The sequence below is a fragment of the Zingiber officinale genome, chromosome 9A (genome assembly GCF_018446385.1).
Source record: "Zingiber officinale cultivar Zhangliang chromosome 9A, Zo_v1.1, whole genome shotgun sequence".
NCBI classification, from domain to species: Eukaryota; Viridiplantae; Streptophyta; class Magnoliopsida; order Zingiberales; family Zingiberaceae; genus Zingiber; species Zingiber officinale.
The window spans coordinates 39,616,641-39,638,602 of NC_056002.1; the positions used below are offsets into that span (position 1 = coordinate 39,616,641).

At 39.2% G+C, this 21,962-nt stretch overlaps 1 protein-coding gene and 1 pseudogene across 1 annotated transcript; both read left to right on the forward strand.

Moving 5' to 3' along the window:
* Positions 1 to 9,928: 9,928 nt before the first annotated feature.
* LOC122019158 lies at positions 9,929 to 10,489 on the forward strand (annotated as a pseudogene).
* A 32-nt stretch (positions 10,490 to 10,521) lies between these two features.
* On the forward strand, positions 10,522 to 13,314 carry LOC122021561 (WD-40 repeat-containing protein MSI4-like). The gene is made up of 3 exons (XM_042579679.1): positions 10,522 to 10,748; positions 10,833 to 10,905; positions 13,256 to 13,314. Exons 1-3 carry the CDS (start codon positions 10,617 to 10,619, stop codon positions 13,282 to 13,284), a joined length of 234 nt encoding a protein of 77 aa, XP_042435613.1. The 5' UTR covers positions 10,522 to 10,616; the 3' UTR covers positions 13,285 to 13,314.
* The last annotated feature ends 8,648 nt before the right edge of the window (positions 13,315 to 21,962 follow it).

Sequence of the window (21,962 nt, forward strand, 5' to 3'; positions counted from 1 at the left end):
CCTCATCCTTCCGACGCACCGAGTCTGTCGGCTCTCTCCTGTGCCATCCTTCTCGCTAGCCGTGTCTTCCACTCGACTTCCTATGCTCCTAAGATCTAGACACTTAGACACAGGGATCAGAACATAACAGGACCTAACCTAACTTGGTTGATCACACCAAAAATAACCTTGGGATTCCAACAGACACTACTCTCTCATTGCCACTCTGCTCGGCACTCGTCTCACTCATCACACTGCTCGGAACTCATCTCACTTACCGCTCTACCCGGCACTCATCTCACTCACTGCTCTACCCAACATTCGTCTCATTTGCTGCTATGCCCGACACTTGTCTCACTCGTCGCTTTGCTCGGCACTCGCCGCTCTGCTTGGCACTCTACTTGGCACTGCTCTCTCATCGCCGCTTTGCTTGATACTCACCACTCTACTTGGCACTTATCTCTCATCACCGCTTTGCTTGGCACTGCTCTCTCATTACCACTCTGCTCGATACTGCTCTCTCATCACCACTTAGCTCGGTACTCATCTTACTCACCGCTCTTCTCGACACTAGTCTGCTCGCTGCTCAAATCGTCGCTCTGCTCAACACTACTCTCTTATTGCTGCTCTGCTGGGCACTCGTCTCACTCACCGCTCTACTTGGCGCTCGTCTCGCTCATCGCTCTGCTTGTTGTTCTGCTCAACACTCGTCTCGCTTGTTTCTCTGCTTGGCACTACTCTCTCATCGCCGCTTTGCTAGGCACTTGCCGCTCTGCTCGGCACTCGCTAATCTACTCATCACTCATCTCAAGCATCTCATCCATCTTACTTGGCAGCTTGAGATTATCCGTCCATGTTATCACATAGATAAGTCTAAAGCTTGAATTTTATACTAAGTTCCATCCAAACTTAATCTAGCCAGTTGGGGTGATTCAACCGAATAATAGATTGTCTAGTCAGTCAGACTTATGTCTCTTTCGAATAGACTTGAAGGGGAGGCTTGTGATACGATGAGTATTAAAGCTGCCACGAGGGCAAAGAAGGTCAAAATGGCATACTGAGTTGGGTTAAAGTCAAGAGATGTCAATAACCATCTAGAGTTGACCAACAATGTTCCAGGGTCGACCCAAACCAGAGCTAACTAATAGTATTCCAGGGTTAACCTAGACCAGAGCCAACCGACAGTATTCCAGGGTTAACCCAGACCAAAGTCGACCAACAGTATTCCAGAGTCGACCGACAGTATTCCAAGGCTGACCTAGACTAGAGTTGATCAAAAATATTCCAGAGCTGGCCTAGACCAGAGCCAATCGACAATATTTCAGAGCCAATTGGTAATATTCCAAGGCTGACCCAGACCAAAGTCAACTGATAATATTCTAAAGCTGACCGACAGTATTCTAGGGTCGATCTAGACCAGAGTCGACTGACAGTTTTCCAGAGTCAACCGACAATATTCCAGGGCTGACTTAGACCAGAGCCAACCAACAATATTTTAGGGCTGACCTAAATTAGGGCTAACTGACAGTATTTTAGAGTTGACCGACAGTATTCCAAAATCGACCTAGACCAGGGTCGACCGACATTCTTCCAGGTCCAACCTAGACCAGAGTCGACCGACAAAATTCCAGAGTCGACTAGCAGTATTCTAGGGCCGACTCAGACCAGAGCTGATCGGCAGTATTCCAGGGCCAAGTTGACCGACCAGTCTTCCTAGTAGATCAGAGCACGATCCGTCAGTCTTCTTGGCTTAGTCGAGCCAACCAGTCTTCCTATCATAACAGAGCATCCAATCCACTAGTCTTCCTAGCTTGGTCAAGCTAACTAGTCTTCCTAGTAGAGTATAACATTCGATCCGCTAGTCTTCCTGGCCTGGTCAAGTCTGCTAGAACCTCAGGGTAGTTTTGATGTGGTCAACCAAGTTGTTCAGTTAGGTCCTGTTGTATTTGATCCTTGTGTCTAAGTGTGCACGAGCTTAGAAATACAAGAAGTCGAGTAGAAGATGCAGCTAGTGAGAAAGACGGCATGGGGGAGAGCCGACGGGCTCGATGCGTCCGAGGGACGAGGTGTTGCGGAAGAGTACACCAGTGGACGAGAAGGATGTGCTTGACATTCGAGGGATGAGAAGCCGGGGAGGAAGCCTACTAGAGGGGAAGGCTGGAAGATGGGTCTGGGTGAGCCCAATTCTGGATGGACGAAATCACTCAGATGATCACAGTAGCAAAAGAGCAAAGAGAGTGCTGTAAGAGCCGCTAGAGGCACCTTTAACAGAGTTGAAGGCTGTTGGTTGCTACTCGGAATATCGTACCGGTTCCCCTATACAAAAATTTTGTACAAGTCTTGAACCTTTCCTAACAACCTATTGTGTTTTTTAGAAATTAAATTTGAAATCGCAAATAGAACTTAACATTATTGATTCCAAATTCAACTTATCTGTTCTTAGAGGTTTAGACTTGGATCGCAAACGATGCTTAACATTATTAATCCAAATCCACCCATGTTACAAATTTGATTAAATATTTATTTCATAGATCGACTTCCAGGTTAAACATGGCGAGACACTAGGCCTTCTTGGGTATGAGATCATCCACCATTTCCTAGACAAAGTCTTTCAATGAAATTCAATATTTAATCTCCTTATAGTAATCCTAGGTTTAACCATAAAGAACAATCGAATCACAAGATTGAAAAACAAAAGAAACACAAAATTGAAACATAAATTCGAAACATAGAATCATTAGTCTCTTGTGTTTGATATTTCAAAATCCATACAAAGAAAAACTAGTATGATGTGGAACAAAACTAGTTATACATTTCTTTGTAGCTTATAGACCTCACGATCTTCTGTCGTATTCCTCTTCTTATCTCGGACGTCGTGTGGGCGACGATCTACCAAGATGAGAATCTACCCAAGCCTCCTTCTTCTCCTTGCAAGTTTCGACCACCAACTATTCTTCAAGGGAAGCATTCTGTTGGAACCCCAAAGAGTTTTGATGTGATCAAACAAGTTAAGTTAGGTCATGTTTTATCTAACCCTTGTGTCTAGGTGTGCAGGAGCTTAGGAAGACAGGAAGTCGACTGGAAGTCGACTGGAAGACATGGCTAACGAGAAGGACGACACAGGGAGAGAGCCGACGGGCTCGGTGCATCCGAGGGACGAGGTGACAGCGGAAGAGTACACCGGTGGACGAGAAGAACGTACATGACGTTCGAGGGATGAGAAACCGGGAAGGAAGACTGCTCGAGGAGAAGGCTGGAACTTGGGTTCGGGTAAGCCCTATTCCAGATGGTCGAGATCACCCAAGCTAGTGGAGCCGGAATAGAAGACCTGGACTGAGATGAGCTGAACCGAAGTAGTGGAACCGGACCACAAAAAGTCAACTGGGTTGACTTAAGTGGTCTGGGAGCAGACCACAAAAAGTCAACTGGGTTGACTTAAGTGGTCCGGGCGCCTGGACCGTCCGGGCGCTCGGAACCATTCCGAGCGCCCGGAAGTGGATTTTCACCAGATCGAGGTTTGACTCGATCTGAACGTTGGGGGATAAACATTTATCCCCCTAGGGCGCCCAAAACCCTTCGGGGCACCCCGAACAGTGCTATAAATATAGCACTGATTTGCACAGTTCATTAACTTAACTTGTAATCAGTTTCTCTGCGCTTTACTTTTCTGTCTGTGCTGTCAATGTTGTAAAGAGGCTACTCCGCCCGAAGGAGATCATCAGATAGTGCACCGTATTCATCTTGGATTAACAATCTTCTGATTGCAAACCAAGTAAATCCCCTGTGTCTGTTTTCTTTAATTAGTCTCTATTTTTTTTATTACAAGTGTTTGTTATTTAGTTGAAAATTCAAGAAAGGTTAGATTTATTTTTTCAGGGCAATTCACCCCTCCCCTCTTGCTGGCCTCCAAAGGGACCAACAAGTGGTATTAGAGCGAGGCGCTTCAGGAGGACTAACCGCCGATCGAAGCAATGAGATGGATGGACCAAGTATTGTTCCACCAAAATTTGAGGGGAACTTTGCACACTAGAAGCATTGTATGGAGGTATTCCTGAAAACTGATTTCGAAATTCGGTTAATTATAAAGTATGAATTTGTAGCTCCGACGAATTAGAGTGGAGAAGAAAAAGAAGAGAGCCAGTGGACAAAGAAGGAGCAGAATGATTCCATAGCGAACAACCGTACGGAATATCACCTGCTGAGCGTGTTGCCGCCTCAAGAAGTCAACCGCATCGGAAGCTACTTGTCGGCCAAAGAACTCTGGGAGAAGTTCCTGGAGCTCCATGAAGGAACATCCGAAGCCAAGCTAGCAAGAAGAGACATCCTCCAGAACAGACTGACGAACATCCGTTTGGAAAAAGGTGAGAAGGTAACTGATCTACACGCGAAGGTAAAGGAATTAATTACTAGTCTCGAGAACCTCGGTGAAACGGTAACAAACCGGGACACCATACGCTACGCACTCAATGCGTTTCCTAGAACTCCAGAATGGACATCAATCATCGACGCCTACTATATTTCAAAAGACCTGGAGGTAAGTACTTTAGAAGAATTGTTCTCTACTCTTGAATTACATGAAACCAGGTGTGCAGGGATAACAAAGGAATCAAGCTAGATGATCGCACTAAACGCAACCAAGAAGGATGAACCCGAGTCAGATTCAGAAGAGGATCAGGAAGCATATATGGTAAGAAATTTTAAAAAGTTTTTTAGATCTAACAAATTTAAAGAAATGCAGAATAAAAAGAATCCAAGAAATAGAAGAAGGATGCGTTGCTACCAGTGTTAAAAGGAAGGACACTTAAAAGAAGGTTGCCCAGAACTAAAGAAGGACAAAGTCAAGATATCCAAGAAGCACAAGAATCTAAAAGCAACTTGGGATGATAGTTCATCATCTGAGTCCGAGATTCAAGAATATGCTGGGATAGCATTGATGACAAGCTATGAAGGGAAAAGTACATCAGAACCCAACATCGATGAAGGGGGAGGGACATTAGATGAATGCAGCGAAGCAGGGGGAGAGTCAGGCTTCAAGTCTGATATGGTAAGTGAGGTATGTCTCTTACCTCCTGATCAGCTTTATTTCAGTATTAAGGCTATGACTAAGTCTATGTACAAATTAAAAGGTAAAAATACTGAATTAAAAAATAAAAACTTAGAAATAAAAAGAACTTTAGCAAAATCATGTCTATTAAAGGATTTTGATAAGATTAAACTTGAAAATGAAAAATTAAAAGAAGAAATAGAAATATTGAAAAACTCTACATGTTCAAATATTTCTGGTTTTAAAAATTATAGAGGAGTAAACTGGTACTATATGTTTCACCAAAGTCAAATCAGAAAAATAGAAAAAGCCTATGTACCTAGAAAATACTTGATTAACCCTGTAGGAAGGAACCTCTATTGTGTTCCAAAAGCTTGCTTAATTTAAAAATCAAAATTAGATTTAGCATTTTCAGCAAGAGAATTAAACATGTAATTTCTTTATGCGGCTTTGTCTAGAAAGTGGTTGTTGCTCCAATAACTAAGAAGGCCTAGTGCCTCGCCACTGCCTGGAAGCCAATTATCGAAATAAAAAGTTTATTGGCTGACTGAAAAAGCATTAATTTAAATCACTTAATGCTTTAGAAGAGTTATTTAATTTGTTCTAGAAAACATATTCAAAAATATTTTTTTTACTTATGAAAATTTCTTCTAAATTCTAAATTATGTTTGAAACTTAATTTTTTTAATTTGAAACCTAAAAATTAGTTTGTCAAACACTTCGAAGTTTCTTTTAAGTTAGAAAGTTTTTTGTTGCAATTTGCCTTAATTTTTTCCTTATGAAATTTTTTTAACACTTATAGTTTCTTTAAGTTAGAATTTACCTTAAACTTGTTAAAAGGAACCCCATTCTTATGTGATCAAAGGGGGAGAAGAATGTTAAGTCTAGGTAGAGGTATACATTCTTTAAATTGAAGAATCTTTTGGACTTATTTACAAATTAATTGTTTTTATTGCATATGTTTACCCTAGCTTAACTTGGGTTGCTCACATCAAAAAGGGGGAGATTGTTGGAATCCCAAAGAGTTTTGATGTGATCAAACAAGTTAAGTTAGGTCCTGTTTTGTCTAACCCTTGTATCTAAGTGTGCAGGAGCTTAGGAAGACAGGAAGTCGAGCGGAAGACGTGGCTAACGAGAAGGACGACACGGGGAGAGAGTTGACGGGCTTGGTGCATTCGAGGGATGAGGTGACCACGAAAGAGTACACCGGTGGACGAGAAGAACGTATGTGACGTTCGAGGGACGAGAAACCGGGAAGGAAGGCTGCTTGAGGAGAAGGCTGGAACTTGGGTTCGAGTGAGCCCTATTCCGGATGGCCGATATCACCCAAGCTAGCAGAGCCAGAACAGAAGACCCGTACCGAGACGAGCTGAACCGAAGCAGTGGAACCGGGCCATAAAAAGTCAACTGGGTTGACTTAAGTGGTCCGGGCGCCTGGATCCATTTCGAGCGCCCGGACCGTCCGGGCGCCCGGAACCATTCCGAGCGCTCGGAAGTGGATTTTGACCAGATCGAGGTTGGACTCGATCTGAACATTGGGGGATAAAGTTTTATTCCCCCAGGGCGCCCGGAACCCTTCGGGGCACCCCGAACAGTGCTATAAATATAGCACTGATTTGCACAGTTCATTAACTTAACTTGTAATCAATTTCTCTGCGCTTTACTTTTCTGTCCGTGCTGTCACCATTGTAAAGAGGCTACTCCGCCCGAAGGAGATCATCAGATAGTGCACCGTATTCGTCTTGGATTAGCAATTTTCTATTGCAAACAAAGTAAATCCCCTGTGTCTGTTTTCTTTAATTAGTCTATATTTTTTTTATTACAAGTGTTTGTTATTTAGTTGAAAATCTGAGAAAGGTTAGATTTATTTTTTCAGGGCAATTCACCCCTCCCCTCTTGCCGGCCTCTAAAGGGACCAACTCTTTCTTTCTCTTCTTCTTCTCCACAAGCAACCGACTACCAAGATGAAACAAATCCTCCAAGTGCCGCCGACCTCAACAAAAGGAGAAGAGAGAAAGAAGAGAGGAGAGGGTCGACCACCAAGGAATTAGAAGAGAGGAATAATAAATGTATTGTTGTTGTGAGGTGAGGTACCTCTACCCTTTCTTTTATATTCCTTGGTCTTGGCAAATAAGGAAAGTTTTAAACATAATTAAAACTTCCTTTTTTTTCTTGCCAATAAAAGGAAAATTTAATTAAAAATTTCCTTTTATTCTTTTAATGGTCGGCCCCTACAAGTCCTCCAAATAAGGAAAGCTTTAAACACAAAATTAAAATATCCTAATTTGTTTCCGAAAATTTTTAAAATAAAAATTTCTCTTTTAAAAATTCCCTTCATGGTTGGTTATAAAAGGAAACTTTTATAAATTAAAATCTCTCTATTAAAACATGTGGATGATTACAATAAGGAAAGTTTTCTCCAAAATTAAAATCTTCCTTTCAATCTACAAATAAAGAAAGATATCAAACTTTTCTCTTAATCCTTTATAGAAACTATAAAAGATAAAATTTAATTTTAAAACTCTCTTTTAAATCATGGCTTCCACATAAGGAAAGATTTTAAAAATTAAAATCCCTTTTATTTTATTGTGGCCGGCCACCTAAGCTTGGGCTCCAAGCTAGGGCCGGCCACCACTTTATCCATCTAAGGCTTATCTTGACCGACCCTTGCTTGGGCTCCAAGCTTGGTTTGGCCGGCCATCTATGGATGGGTAAGAAGGTGAGTTTAGGTGAGTATAAGACTTTATAAATAAGATGCTACAATAGGGACCGCGAGGAGAAATTGGTTTTGGTCTCCCGATGAACTTGAGCTTCCCGTGTTCGCCTCGAACACCCAACTTGAGTTCATCAATAATATCTCACTACAAGAAAAACCCTCATAGACATCGGTGGAACAACAACGGTTTTAAGCAAAAACCGATGTCTTTGAGTATTTTACACCGATTTTTCTAAAAACTGGTGTCTATGAGCGCAGATTTTCGCTCATAGACATTGATTTTTAGCTGGTGTCTATGAGTGCCTTTTTTTTTGTTAATAGACACCGATTTTAACAGCGGTTTTTAAAACCCGGTGTTAATGAACCAAAAAATAATAATTTAATTTTTTCACCGGCCAAAATTTACAACACTTCACAAAATTCCCTCCAAACCTAAACCAATATCGTGCCCCTTCTCTCAGCCTAAACCTAAACCTAAACCTCAGCCTCACCTCCCTCTTCCCCTTCCGCCGCCTCACCCTCGGAGATCTCGCCGTCGCCGTCCCATTCGTCTGCAAGTCCTGGTACCTCGCCTCCCTCGACCCTAGCTGCTGGCGCCGCCTCAACTTCCGCTCCCTCGATTTCACGCCTTGGAGCCCTTTCTCCCGCGCCTTTGCGCTCCGCTACCGCCTCCACTCCCCCCTCTCCTTCTCCGCCTTCCTCCGTTTCGCCCTCCACCGCTCCCGCGACGTCGTCGACCAACTCGCCTTCCCCCTTTCCTTGGCCGTCTTCATCCACGACCTCGCCTATGCCTCTGTCAAGTGAGTCTACACCTCCTTCTGGTTTCGTCACCCTCATCGCTCACTACTTGTTCGACGAATTTGCTCATCGATTATTAGCGCATATGCCCGAGATTGAAGGTGCTGGCTTTGCCGGACAACCTGATGCTGGAGGACGACCTTCGAATCCCGGAGCTGGTGCGGCGGTGGAAGGATCTGGAGCATCTGGAGATGGAGACCAAGCCCTCCTCGTTCCTAGAGGCGGTTGCCGAGATCGGCCGTAACTGCCCGCGGTTCGTCGGGTTGAAGGTGCACGAGCTAATCGGGCGAGAGGACGCCAAGGCCCTGGCGCGGTGCCTGCCGGAACTGAAGCACCTGGAGTTGAGCAAGTCCTACTTGACCAAGGACGAGCTGTTGGTGGTCATCGGCGGCTGCCGGAAGCTGGAAACGTTGACCGTAAAGGATTGCCTCGGATTCCAGGTGGACGACGAGATTCTGAAGCTAGTGTCGTGCATCGAGCGGTTCGAGCACGAGGGGTCGACGCTCGTATATTCTTACACCTGTTCGAACATTGGCAGTAGGTCCACTTTACAGGTCTCTTTCTTTTTATCTACTTTAGATCCGTAATTCGTAGCCAAGGGGTTTGATGAGATTCATACTGTGAACTATAGAATTATCGAGGGTCACAGTTGGAACTGCACTTGAGTTTCTTTCTGTTCCCTCAGTCCCTAAACACGACCCTGTCTTCGCTTTCTCTTTATCTTGCAGTGTGTTTAGAGAAGGAGAAAGAGAGAGAGGATAAGTGAAGTGAAGTGAAGTGAAGGGAGGAGGTCATGGGAGCTACGCTGGACACCTCTTTACTCTCTCCCCGGTTATGTGCACCGATCAGCAGGAGGTCATCCACTTCGACTTCGCTTTCTTGTGATATCACGACTATCTTGTTCTTGCGATTGCCAGGAGATGATATAACGGATGATCAATTAATGTCAAATAAAGCACGCATTTAATGGCATTTAATTGGTTTTGAAGGACATCTATTGCAAATGCTCTTTTCGTGAAAACCTCTTCTTTTTTTTTTCCTGAAACTTGTTTCTTCTTCTCGCTTCAAATCTTTATGGTTCTTGATGGTTTCTTGAGATTATCCTGTCGTTTTGCCTTTCTTTCTTTAATTTCAATGACAAAGAGAATAGCCAGTCTGATGACTTGGTATCGTTCTTAGCATCTTTAGAATTGTGACATCGCTGTATTTCCTCTATAAAGAAATGCCATTTTGTTTTGTGTAGGATATTCTCGGACGTTGCTGGGGATGTAACTATTTATGTGGATGGCCAATCGTTCCTATTGCACAAGGTATACATTCTTAAACTGGCTCTGCAGACATATCTTGATATTGTTTTTCATAACTTCCTTTTCAATTTTTGCATATTGTTGTCCAAGTTCCCTCTGGTTTCACAAAGTGGAAAAATCTGGAAAATGGTAGTTGAATCCAGGGAGCCAGACCTTTCCAGATTAGAGCTTCATGAGGTACCTGGGGGAGCTGAAGCATTTGAACTCGCCGCTAAGTTTTGTTACGGGACTAACTTCGAGATCACGGCGAGTAATGTTGCCCAACTTCGTTGCATTGCCGAGTATCTGGAAATGACTGAACAATATCAAGAACGCAACCTAATCGTCAGAGCAGAGGCATTCTTAAACGAGGTTGTGTTTCAAAGCCTCGAAAAGTCCCTGGAAGTTTTATCTTCATCTAATGGTTTGTCTCCCATAGTCGACGAGGTCGGTATAGTGAATCGATGCATAGATGCAATCGCGATCAACGCTAGCAAGGAGCAATTGGTTTCTGGTTTAGCTCACTTAGAATGTGATAGCAGATCAGGAAAATTAATGATGCATTGTTAGGACTGGTGGGTGGAAGACCTTTCTGTGCTAAAAATTGATCTTTATCGACGAGTTATCGCTGCAATGAGGAGAGCTGGTGACTACGTATATTCTTGATGTTTATTTGTTCCCATTCTATTACCTCTGCTGGTTCTTAGGCAGTATTTTGTTACTTTCTCCTATAAACATGATGTCTTGAGTTTGTGAGTCAGTGATTATATGCAGCCTTAGCATTTCTTTATCTATGATCATATTTTTTCTCAGGTTTGTTGATAAGTCTGTGCATATGTTTGATCAACGTAACCTAACTTCTGGTGGTGTTGGTGCACCAGTACACAAACTTGATGGTCACAAGGTTGCTGTTCTCTATGTTCAGGCATGCTATATTACTATATTATTAGCATTGGAATACTTCTGTTAACTGCTGCTATAACTTACTGTCCTTTTGACTTTATTCCAGTGGTTTCTTGACAAAGCATCAATTTTTAGAAGAGCTGCTGAGGATGGCTTCCTCAATATATGGGATTATGAAGGTATTTGTTTATCTATAATGAAGGTTTTGGAAAGTCATTTTCCCATATACTTTTTTGAGGCGAGTCTTTAAAGACAATAGAGGACCACACTCGTCTTCTGTCCATGTGATGATGTCATTCATGCTCAACACTAAAGGCATTTTTTTTGGTGAAATAAGCATCACTGCAATCTTCCATCGCCTCTATTGTCGGGGTTGTTAATTTTAATATAATTAACCTTTATCATGTTAATCGTGATGTGTTTGTCTTAATTATTTGGGCTTAACTATATGGATCTTATCTTTCCATTGAGCTATATGCAATATTTTATCACTAGGAATATTGAAATTAATTGATATTAGCTCTGAGTGTACAGCCTACATTAACTTTTTTGGATTTTTCAGGTTAAATTATTTATATCCTATCAAAAAAAATTATGAGGAGATAAATAAACAAATTTTACATTCCAACTTTTGCCAAAATCTATACTGACAATTTTATTTCCACAAATGGAATTAGGGCAGTATATTTCACTATATGCCCACATCAGGCTACATCAAAAGTTCATAAGTACTTGTTTGTGTTCTTGATTCAATGGGGGTTTTAATGCATTAGTGAATACAGTTTTTTTCCATTAGATATTGTCCTTTCTGATACTTTGGCTTTCATATGCCTTCTCTACACCTGTCAACATCCACACTTCCAATCAAAACTTGACACTCTTAATTTGATAGCATGTAAACGTTTACAAAAAGCATTAGATGTTTTGTTTCACAAGAGTGAAAACTAGTTGCTTCTACTTAATATGTACATGGTTTATGCATATGGCTTAGGTGAAAAGGAGAAAAGAACCCACACAAATTGGGACGAATTTAGCTCTGACATAGCATGTACAGTAGCTTAGGGATGACCTTAAGCAATTCACACAACATAAAACACATGAATTAAACAACCCATATTAATTGACCTACATCCCATTAAAGAAAATTTATATGTTGACTTAAGCAATCCTTATGCAACCATTAATGAGTGTAGCATTCTCTCATTTCATAAGCTTATATGGTTGCTTTATTTGCCTAAAATAAGTTACAAACCGGATGCTATGCTTTTGTTACAAACCAGATACTAGTTGGAGACTAAATGATTGCCTAAGAAGAAAGGAATTAGAGATTAGGAGCTGCAGTGAGTAGAGTGGCTGGATAAGCTATCTTAAATGGTAACCTTAGGATTAAAGTATTGATTACATTTTTTTAACCTGCTCAACTTCCTCTAAATATCTAACACATTGACACTCGAATTTAACCTAACCTATTAAGATAAATGGGTAATCAAACCTAAAGGGTACCCATTACCATATTTAGCTATACCAATGAATTTCAAGTTCAACTAGAAGTAAGAGTGAGTGTCAATATGCCTGTGGGTACCTCAAGAATAGGGAACTCTTTATTTTTATGATTTAACCCCTCTTCATTATTTTACTCACCTCTTTTGTTTTCACCTATATTCATGTTTTTCATTAATCAGATAGAGACCCCTAACTACATTATTTAGGCTACAAGCTCGACCTCTACCACATGGCTATAGGGAGGAAATGATCATGTTGATCCCTAATCTTATCCCTAGTCGATCATTAAACATTAAATGTGTGGGAATTTACTAGAATCTACTCCTACATGAAGCAAATGAATAAAAACTACAAGTAAAGTTTACCTACCCTGTTATGACTTCAGAAGAACATGCTGAATTTTCCATGTATGCTGGCCTTTAATATAGAGGTCTACAAGAGGATTATATCTTAGGTCAAGACACTCCAAATCCATCATAAACCAAAGGGAAAATAGTTTCTACTTACTAGAGGATTGAATGGACCCAAAAGGAAGCTCTAACTTGCTATTTTGGGTGCTGAACTAAGGAGGCAGCTGCCTTCTTGCCGCATTCCTTGCTGCTGTGGTTGGTAGCAGAAATCACAGAAAATAGGGGGCTTAGTGCAGGATATTCAGGATACCAAGATGGCATCAGAGGTAGTACAATAAATAGTATATCTCTTCATCAGAGGTAGCTTTGTTCTTCTATGCTTCACTAGATTTGTTGTGTAGTCATATTTCTTTGTTCAACCATTATCATGCCTAGTAAGTTGTTGTATGATGCTGTCGGTTCTTATCAATCTGTACACTTGAATTAGAAGGAGCAAATTATCTATGTTATATTCTAAGCAGCATATACTAAGTGTCATATATGAAAGTTTTAGATTCTATGTTATATTCGTTATCTTGCACAGCAACCTTTAAAAACTCAGTATTCTATTTTATTTGATACATGTACACATTTGTTTTAGTTATTTGACATATGGTGGATTTATGTGTTTTTACAGTTTACAAATCTCAAGTACTCCAGAGTTGAAATTGATGAAGTGCGGTTCGAGTGGGCTGAATGCATGCTAGATTACATTTGAAGTGCGGTTTTACCTTGATGTGTTAAAAGAATGTTCTACCTTGATTTTGATATCTATTAGCTAGCTTTTGATGTAAAAAGAATGTTTGGGTATTTTATGGATATTGTTGTAAGAAGATTATTTATATAATTTGTAAATATTTGTGTATTTTATGGATATTATTGAATGAAGAATATTTGTATAATTTGTGAATATTTGTGTTTTTTTTTGTTATTGTCGGTTTTTCATTGTTTCGGAAATTAAATTTGTGCTGTTAAAAAATATACATATTACATCGGTTTTCCACCGCTGCAAAACCGGTGTTATTAACTAATATTACATCGGTCATTTATCGCTGCCAAAACTGGTGTTATTAACATACAATATTACATCGGTTTTACACCATTGATGAAACGATGTCGTTAAGTGATACTACACCGGTTAATAACCGATTCGAAGACCGGTGTCGTTAAGTGATACTACATCGGTTTTAACCCGATGTCTAAAATGGCAGACTTTTAACATCGGCTTCATAGACATCGGTCGAAAATGAAATAGACACCGGTGGAAAATCGATGTCTATGAAGGTTTTTGCTGTAGTGTCTCATTCCACTAAAGAGTTATTATTGCACTACCGCACCAATCCCATATTACTATATGGGTTATTTCTTATCATGAGTGTGTTAGTTTCCCTGTGTTTAAGATATAGAATGTCCACTAATTAAATGAGTTACTGACAACTCACTTAATTAATATCTAGCTCCAAGAGTAGTACCACTCAACTTCATTGTCATGCCGGACTAAGTCCACCTGCAGGGTTTACATGACACTCCTTATGAGCTCCTCAAGGGGACATCATCAACCTAGATTTCTAGGATACAATTTCATTCTATAATCAACAACACACCATATAAATAATATCATTTCCCAACTTATCGAGTCTATTGATTTAACGAGCTAAATCACACCCTTTGATAAATTAAAGAAATAAGTATTAAGTATATGTGCTTGTTATCATGATTAAGAGTACACACTTCCATAATAACAGAGGTATTGTTCTTTTATATAGTCAGTATAAAAAGATATTACCTCAAATGGTCCTGCTCAATACACTCAGAGTGTACTAGTGTAATTTTATAGTTAAGATAAACTAATACCAAATTACACTACGACTATTCCAATGGTTTGTTCCTTTCCATCTTAGTCGTGAGCTACTATTTATAACTTATAAGGAACTGATAACATGATCTTCTGTGTATGACACCACACACCATGTTATCTACAATATAAATTAATTGAACAACTATATTTAGCATATAAATGTAGACATTTGACTAATGTGATTCTTTATTTAAAAAATAAATATTTACAAAAAGCTAGGCTTTTAGTATACACTCTAACAATCTCCCACTTATACTAAAAGACTATGCTGCCATAAACCCTGCCATACATCTGATTCCCAACCCCTCAACATGCCCATAAAAAGCTCTTACCTTAAGGGCCTTAGTGAAAGGATCTTCCGGTTATCATCTGATGCAATCTAGGCGACAACAACTTCTCCTCACTTATACGATGTCTCGTATTAGGTGGTACTTGCGCTCAATGTGTTTACTCACTTTATGGACTCGTGGTTCCTTCGAGTTTGCTATTGCACCACTATTATCACAATAAATTGTAATAAACTTGGGCAAACCAGGAATCACATCTAAATCCATCATGAAGTTTCTGAGCCATACATCTTTTATGACTGCCTCAGAGGCTACTACATATTCAGCTTCTATGGTGGAGTCCGAAAAAGCATCTCTGCTTAACACTCCTTCATTGTTATGGCTCTACCTCCTAAAGTAAACACAAACCCCGAGGTCAACTTACTGTTATACCTTTCAGTCTCAATCCGTGTAACCCACAGGGAGCAAATTATCTGTCTTACGACAATCTAATGTCCCGGTCCTGGATTACTTTGATATCTACTAACCATGCCCACGGTAAAACAGATATCTGATCTCGTGCATAACATAGCATACATTAGGCTTCCTACAGCTGAAGCATAAGGAACTGCCTTCATTTCTTCTATCTCTTTTGATGTCTTCGAAGACATCTCTTTAGATAAAGATATTCCATGCCTAAAAGATAGAAAACCTTTCTTGGAGTCTTACATGCTAAAACGAGATAGGATTGTATCGATATATGAAGCTTGGGATAAGCACAACATTCTTTTCTTGCGATCCCTTATTACTTTGATCTCGAGAATATGTGCACATTCTCCCAAGTCCTTCATATCGAATTGCTTGGACAACCATACCCTTACTTCCGACAACACTTTGATATTGTTTCCAACTAACAAAATGTCATCTACGTATAGTACAAGAAATACCACCACATTTCCATCACACTTCTTGTATACACAAGACTCATCCGGGCATTGAATAAATCCATACGACTGGATTACTTCATTAAACTGGATGTTCCAAGATCTTAAAGCTTGCTTCAGTCCATAAATAGACCGATTGAGCTTACATACTAGATGCTCTTACCCTTTGCAATAAACCCCTCTGGTTGCTTCATATGGATGTTTTCTTCAAGACTTCCATTAAAAAAAGCTATCTTGACATCCATTTGCCACACCTCATAATCCATATGAGCAGCAATAGATAAGAGTATCCGGATAGACTTAAGCATAACTACTGGCAAAAAGGTTTCCTCATAATCGATTCCCTCTTTCTGAGTATACCCCTTCACATCAAGCCTTGTTTTGAAGGTTTCCACCTTCCCGTCTGCCCCTCTTTTCCTTTTATAGATCCATTTACATCCAATAGTTTTTACACTATTTGATGGTTCTACTAGCTCCCAGACTTTGTTAGAATACATAGATTCTATTTCTGAATTCATTGCTCTTTGCCAAGATGCTGTATCTTTATCTTGGAGTACTTCGTCATATGTTCAGGGATCAGGTTCATGTTTACCTGGGATCAAGTCCGACGACTCTCCCAAAAACATGAATCTTTCAGGTTGCCTAACAACCCTCCCACTACGATGAGGTACTGTCTATTATTATGTATCATTTGTGATACGTGTTGCAGTTTTTTGTGATATTTCATCTTGCACTATTGGTACTAAAGTAGACATGTCCTCTCTAATTTCTTCTAGAATAATTTCACTCATGGGCTTATGGTTCATTACATAATCTTCCTCTAAAAATCGAGCATTAGTGCTAACAATGATCTTATGATTTTTAGGATTATAAAACAAACCACCTTTCGTTCCCTTAGGATATCCTACAAACAAACAAACTTCTGTACGTGATTCCAACTTGCCAGTATCTCCCTTCAGCACATGTGCTGGACTATCCCATATCTGAATATGACTCAGACTAGGCTTACACCTATTCCACAATTCCATGGAAGTAGAGGGTACTGATTTAGAAGGTACTATATTCAGAATATACACTGCTGTTTCTAGAGCATATCCCCAAAACGAATATGGTAATTCTGAATAACTCATCATCGATCTAACCATTTTCATAAGAGTTCTATTCCTTCTTTCTGCCACACCATTCTGTTGGGGTGTACCAGGTGCAAACAATTGGGATTGAATCCCGACCTATGATAAGTAATTCTTAAACTCTCCAAAGAGGTATTCACCACCACGATCAGACCGTAGTATCTTGATACTTTTACCATGACGTTTCTCCACATAAGCCTTGTACTCTTTGAACTTATCAAAGAATTCAGACTTACGGTGCATCAAGTAAATGTACCCATATCTCGAATAGTCGTCTATGAAAGAGACAAAGTATTCGAAACCACCTCTTGCTTGGATAGACATAAGACCACACAAATCAGAATGAACTAGTTCTAACATATCTTTGGCTCTATACTCCTTGGCCTTAAATGGTCTCTTGGGCATTTTACCTTCCAAGCAAGATTCGCAAGTTGGAAAGTTTTCCAACACTAATGAACCCTAGAGTCCATCGACTATTAGCCTTTGAATCCTACTCAAGTTAATATGACCAAGCCTTAGATGCCAAAGATATGTTTGATTCATTTCCGAAGGTTCCTTTCACTTATTAGAATTAGAAGATGTGTTATTAATTTCCATTTGGTGCTTTATGAGAGTTATTGGATTTAGATTATACAAATTGGCAACTAATGTACCAGAATAGATAATAACTCTATTTTTCTTGACAACCACTTTGTGATCAAAAGAAATAGTATATCCATCCAAAAATAGTTTAGAAACTGAAATTAAATTTTTTCTAAAACTTGGTACATAAAGACAATTTCTCAAAATCAAAGTCCTATTCCTATCAAATGATAAGTAGACGTCTCCCACTGCAACAACCGCCACTTTCGTAGCATTGCCCATATAGACCGTTATCTCTCCCTCATATAGTCGTCGGGTTTCCTGGAACCCCTGTAATGTATTGCAGACATGATCAGTGGCTCCTGTATCTACACACCAGGTACTGGTAGATAACACCATTAAATATGTTTCAACTACTGGAGAATAAGATATACCTTTATTGTTCTCTCTCCTTCGAGGATAGCCCGCCTTCCAATGTCCAGACTGCTTGCAGATGAAGCACTTGCCATTTGTCTTTTTCACTCCAGCTTTAGGTCCAGTACCGAGAGATCTATTCACCTTCTTTGTTGAGCCAGCCTATTTCTTCTTCTTCTTGCCTTTCGACTTAGAAGTAGAAACATTTTCAGCAAAGTAAATCTGAGAACTATGATGAAATATACCTTCTGCTGCCTGAAGTTTTGTCAGAAGTTCTGCCAACGTATAATCCCTTTTGTTCATGTTATAGTTCAGGCGAAACTGCTCAAAACTTCTATGTAGCGTTTGGAGAATAATATCGATATGGGCTTCCCCATCGATTTCAGCTCTAAGGATTTGTATTTCGTTCAAATAAGTCATCATCTTTAGGATATGATCCCTTATGGGTGTCCCCTCTAACACGGTGGCTGTCATTAATTTTCTTATTGCCTCTTGCCTAGCAGCCCGATTCTTGTGTCCGAAGAGTTCCTTGAGATTGTTCATCATGTCCTAAGCAGTTGGTAAATCCTGATGCTGATGTTGCAACACATTTGACATTGAAGCCAAAATGTAACACCGCGCCATCTCATCTGCCTTTACCCATTTCTTATGATACTCAATCTCCTCTTCACTAGAATCACTATTAGGCACATTAGGGCAGATCTCTAACAGTACAAACTTGTAGCCTTCAGCAGTTAGGACAATGTCCAGGTTTCTTTTCCAATCTATGTAATTAGGACCAGTAAATTTATTCTCTTTCAGTATAATAGCCAGTGGGTTGAAAGTCATCTTAAGAATCATAAAAAAACTTTTGGTCAAGACTCTAAATTTAGAATAATATTGATTCCTCAAACAATATTATTTAAATTTACCAACACCTCAAAACACTGTGAATTTTGCATGTCATGTTAGTGTGGACGTATACAAAATCAAACATTTGTAAGAGGAGGTTTTACCCATTACTTTTATTCTTGTCATCCTAACTTTATGACAAATAAAATTAATAGTTGGTATTCCTTTGGTCACACAAATAATAGCAGTGACTCCGTTGGGGATTATACTATTAAATATGTCTAAGTGTGTACCATTACTTGATACTTAGTCCACTAAATAAGATTGTGCTCCTTCAGTTGGAGAAGATCACACGCTCGTAAATAATTTACTGTAATCATCCATTTAGGAAGTTTGATCTAGTGATCTGCAAAAAAACTCATCCGTTGTGGAGGGAGGCACTCAGAGCCAACACGCGAGATTGTTGCATCACTTACTAACCAGTAATGGAGACCGTGAAATTTTTTTACAAATCCTTCTCCCACTTAGTTTTTTAAGATGAGGATTTTATCATGCACACACACATCACAGAAAATAAAGCAATAAATATAGAAAAACAATTTTCCAACTATTATGGCCTTTTCCTTCACTGTCCTCCATGTGCTGCCAACCCTGGCTGCTGCTATCTTTAGCCACCGCAATCGGGTCTAGTCGCCGCATCTATCTTGCTTCTTTTTTCGCTGCGTCTCTGGTCCTTAAACAGCACCACACCTCGCAAGGATACGATCCGAGACAAAAATAGAATTTTACATTTATTGATCCTATATTTCATAAAGGAATGTACATGTAATCTAGATCGAAACAAAAATGTAAAATCATAAAACTAATACAACTCTTGCTGTATTTAATACATACAATCATACACACACATAAAATGCCCTCGACATGTCTGAGGGTCCAATCACACAAATCACATTAGGAAATAATAGTTGGATCTAGGATGGCTGCAACCACAGAGTTAAATCTATTTGCACATCCTACTATTATCCTACCTAAAATATGTATGACATGTGCATAATTAAACTGAAAACCAAACACATAGAGGTAAACCCTAGCTCTGATACCAATTGTTGGTTGCTAATCAGAATATCATACCGGTTCCCCTGTACAAAAATTTTGTACAAGTCTTGAACCTTTCCTAATAACCTATTGTGTTCTTTAGAAATTAAATTTGGAATCGCAAACAGAACTTAACATTATTGATTCCAAATTCAACTTATCTGTTCTTAGAGGTTTAGACTTGGATCGCAAATTTGGTATCTGTACATACCGGTAGTCAGTCTCAGAGGGGTTCACCTCACTCCGAGGGGAGATGACCACCGGATTTACCTCTCTCTAGGAGGAGATGACCACCGATTTTGGCAGTTATACCTACAGATGCAATCAATACTTCAAGCTTTACGAGTGACTGATCAGCCCCCACCTCCACCTATCGATTCGGTGCACTTATATATATTGTTTATCTGCTTGACTTGATCTATATATTCAATTACTTTTTGACCACTTTATTTGGATAATCCTTTTGAAAGAGTAGGATATCTTATTCCTTAAAACTACTTCAAGTGATTTGAAAATTCTAGGAAAATTCATTACGTATGCTTTCTAAAAATTCTCATTTCCCTAGTATTTCAAAATTTATTTTGGGCTTAGTCTAGGACAATCCCCTAGAAAGTATGATTCTATAGATCTAAATAATGAGCATCTCATAAACACACTAGGTCTATCTTGATTGTGTATTCAAAAACTTAGAATGACATGAGATACGTAGGTCTTTTGCCTAGACTTCAGATGCTTATATTAGTGCATCAACATAAGTCTGAGCGATAAATACAACACTACATTGATCAAGTTAAGTAGTTCTTTTTCAATGAATTTCTAACTAGATATTATTACTTAACTTGACTAACCAAGTGAACACTGCTATCTTCTGATAATTAGTTGATAATTAACGGTTAAACATTTAAAGATAATTTTTAAATAAATATTTTTTTTATAATATCAGGTTCAGGGGCAGAACATTTGAAAACTACTTTTTGAAATATATTTTGCAAAGTGCTTTCAAAACTTCCTTTAAAACTTACTTTGAAAAAACTCTTATCTCTTTCTATTATCTATTTTGAAAAATAAAATGCTAGAGTTTTGAAAATTACATTGAAAAACTGCTTAAACATACTTTAAAAAATATTTTGAAAGAGGTTTTCGAAAACGCTTTGGAAAGTTTTTGAAAAATTTTATGAAAATCTTATAAAGGTTATCTTTTCACTTTGAAAAATATTTTGGAAGATAATTTGCAAAACTTTTCAAAAGTTGCCTTGAACAATTGTAACTCTAAAAATTACTTTGCAACAAATTATTTTTTAAAACAAGTATTTTGAAAACTATCTTAAAAAATAGTTTATAAAATTCTTGCAAAATTTATTTATTTTAAAATGGTTTGTATTTGCAAAATCAAATTTCAAAATGTTGACAACCTTTTGAAAAGTTTGAAACTTTCTTTCAATATACTTTAGAAAAAATTTATTAACTCCTCCCTCCAATATATTTGAAGATGTTTATGATTACTTTAAAAGTTTATTACCTGCCATGCTTGCTTTTGCTTTTGAAAGTTTTATTATATTTTTCATAATTTGATACATTTATCTACGTATTTTTTGATAAATACTAAAGGGGGAGGGTTAGGGTTTAAGTAAAAAAATCAACAAAAATTTGAAAAACTTAACTCTAAATTGAAAAAGAGAATAAAACTTATTTGTTTCATTTTTTCTCTTAAAGTCATTTCTTTTTTATGCTTGCATATTTTTTTCTAACTTTAACTCAGGTTGTTATTGCATCAAAAATGTAACGACCCGACCCTTTGGCTTCTTGGGCGGCCCTTGCGGCGGCCCACTAGCGACCCCTTATGTCGTCAGCCCATTTGGCGACCTCTAATGTCGTCGACCGACGACCCTTGGCCGTGTCGTTACTCACTAGGTCTTTCCACCTCTGGCTAGTGGATTTTTTGCCTTCCCCAGGATTCAAACTCTAAACCTCCAGGCTTAAGTACTAGAGTTTATGAATCCTAGTAGCCAAGTGAGCGCCGCTCACTTAGCTACCAGGATTCATAAACTCTAGTACTTAAGCTTGGAGGTTTAGAGTTCGAATCTTGGGGAAGGCAAAAATCCACTGGCTAGAGGTGGAAAGACCTAGTGAGTAATGGCATGGCCAAGGGTCGCCCAAGAGGCCAAAGGGCCGGGTCGTTACAATAAAAAGCACCGTTTTATTTTAACGACCCGACCCTTTG

Coding starts and splice junctions, on each gene's coding strand:
- LOC122021561 (XM_042579679.1), top strand. CDS start 10,617: ATGATCATATTTTTTCTCAGGTTTGTTGATAAGTCTGTGCATATGTTT. Junction 10,749..10,832: donor TTGCTGTTCTCTATGTTCAG/GCATGCTATATT, acceptor ACTTTATTCCAG/TGGTTTCTTGACAAAGCATC. Junction 10,906..13,255: donor CAATATATGGGATTATGAAG/GTATTTGTTTAT, acceptor GTGTTTTTACAG/TTTACAAATCTCAAGTACTC.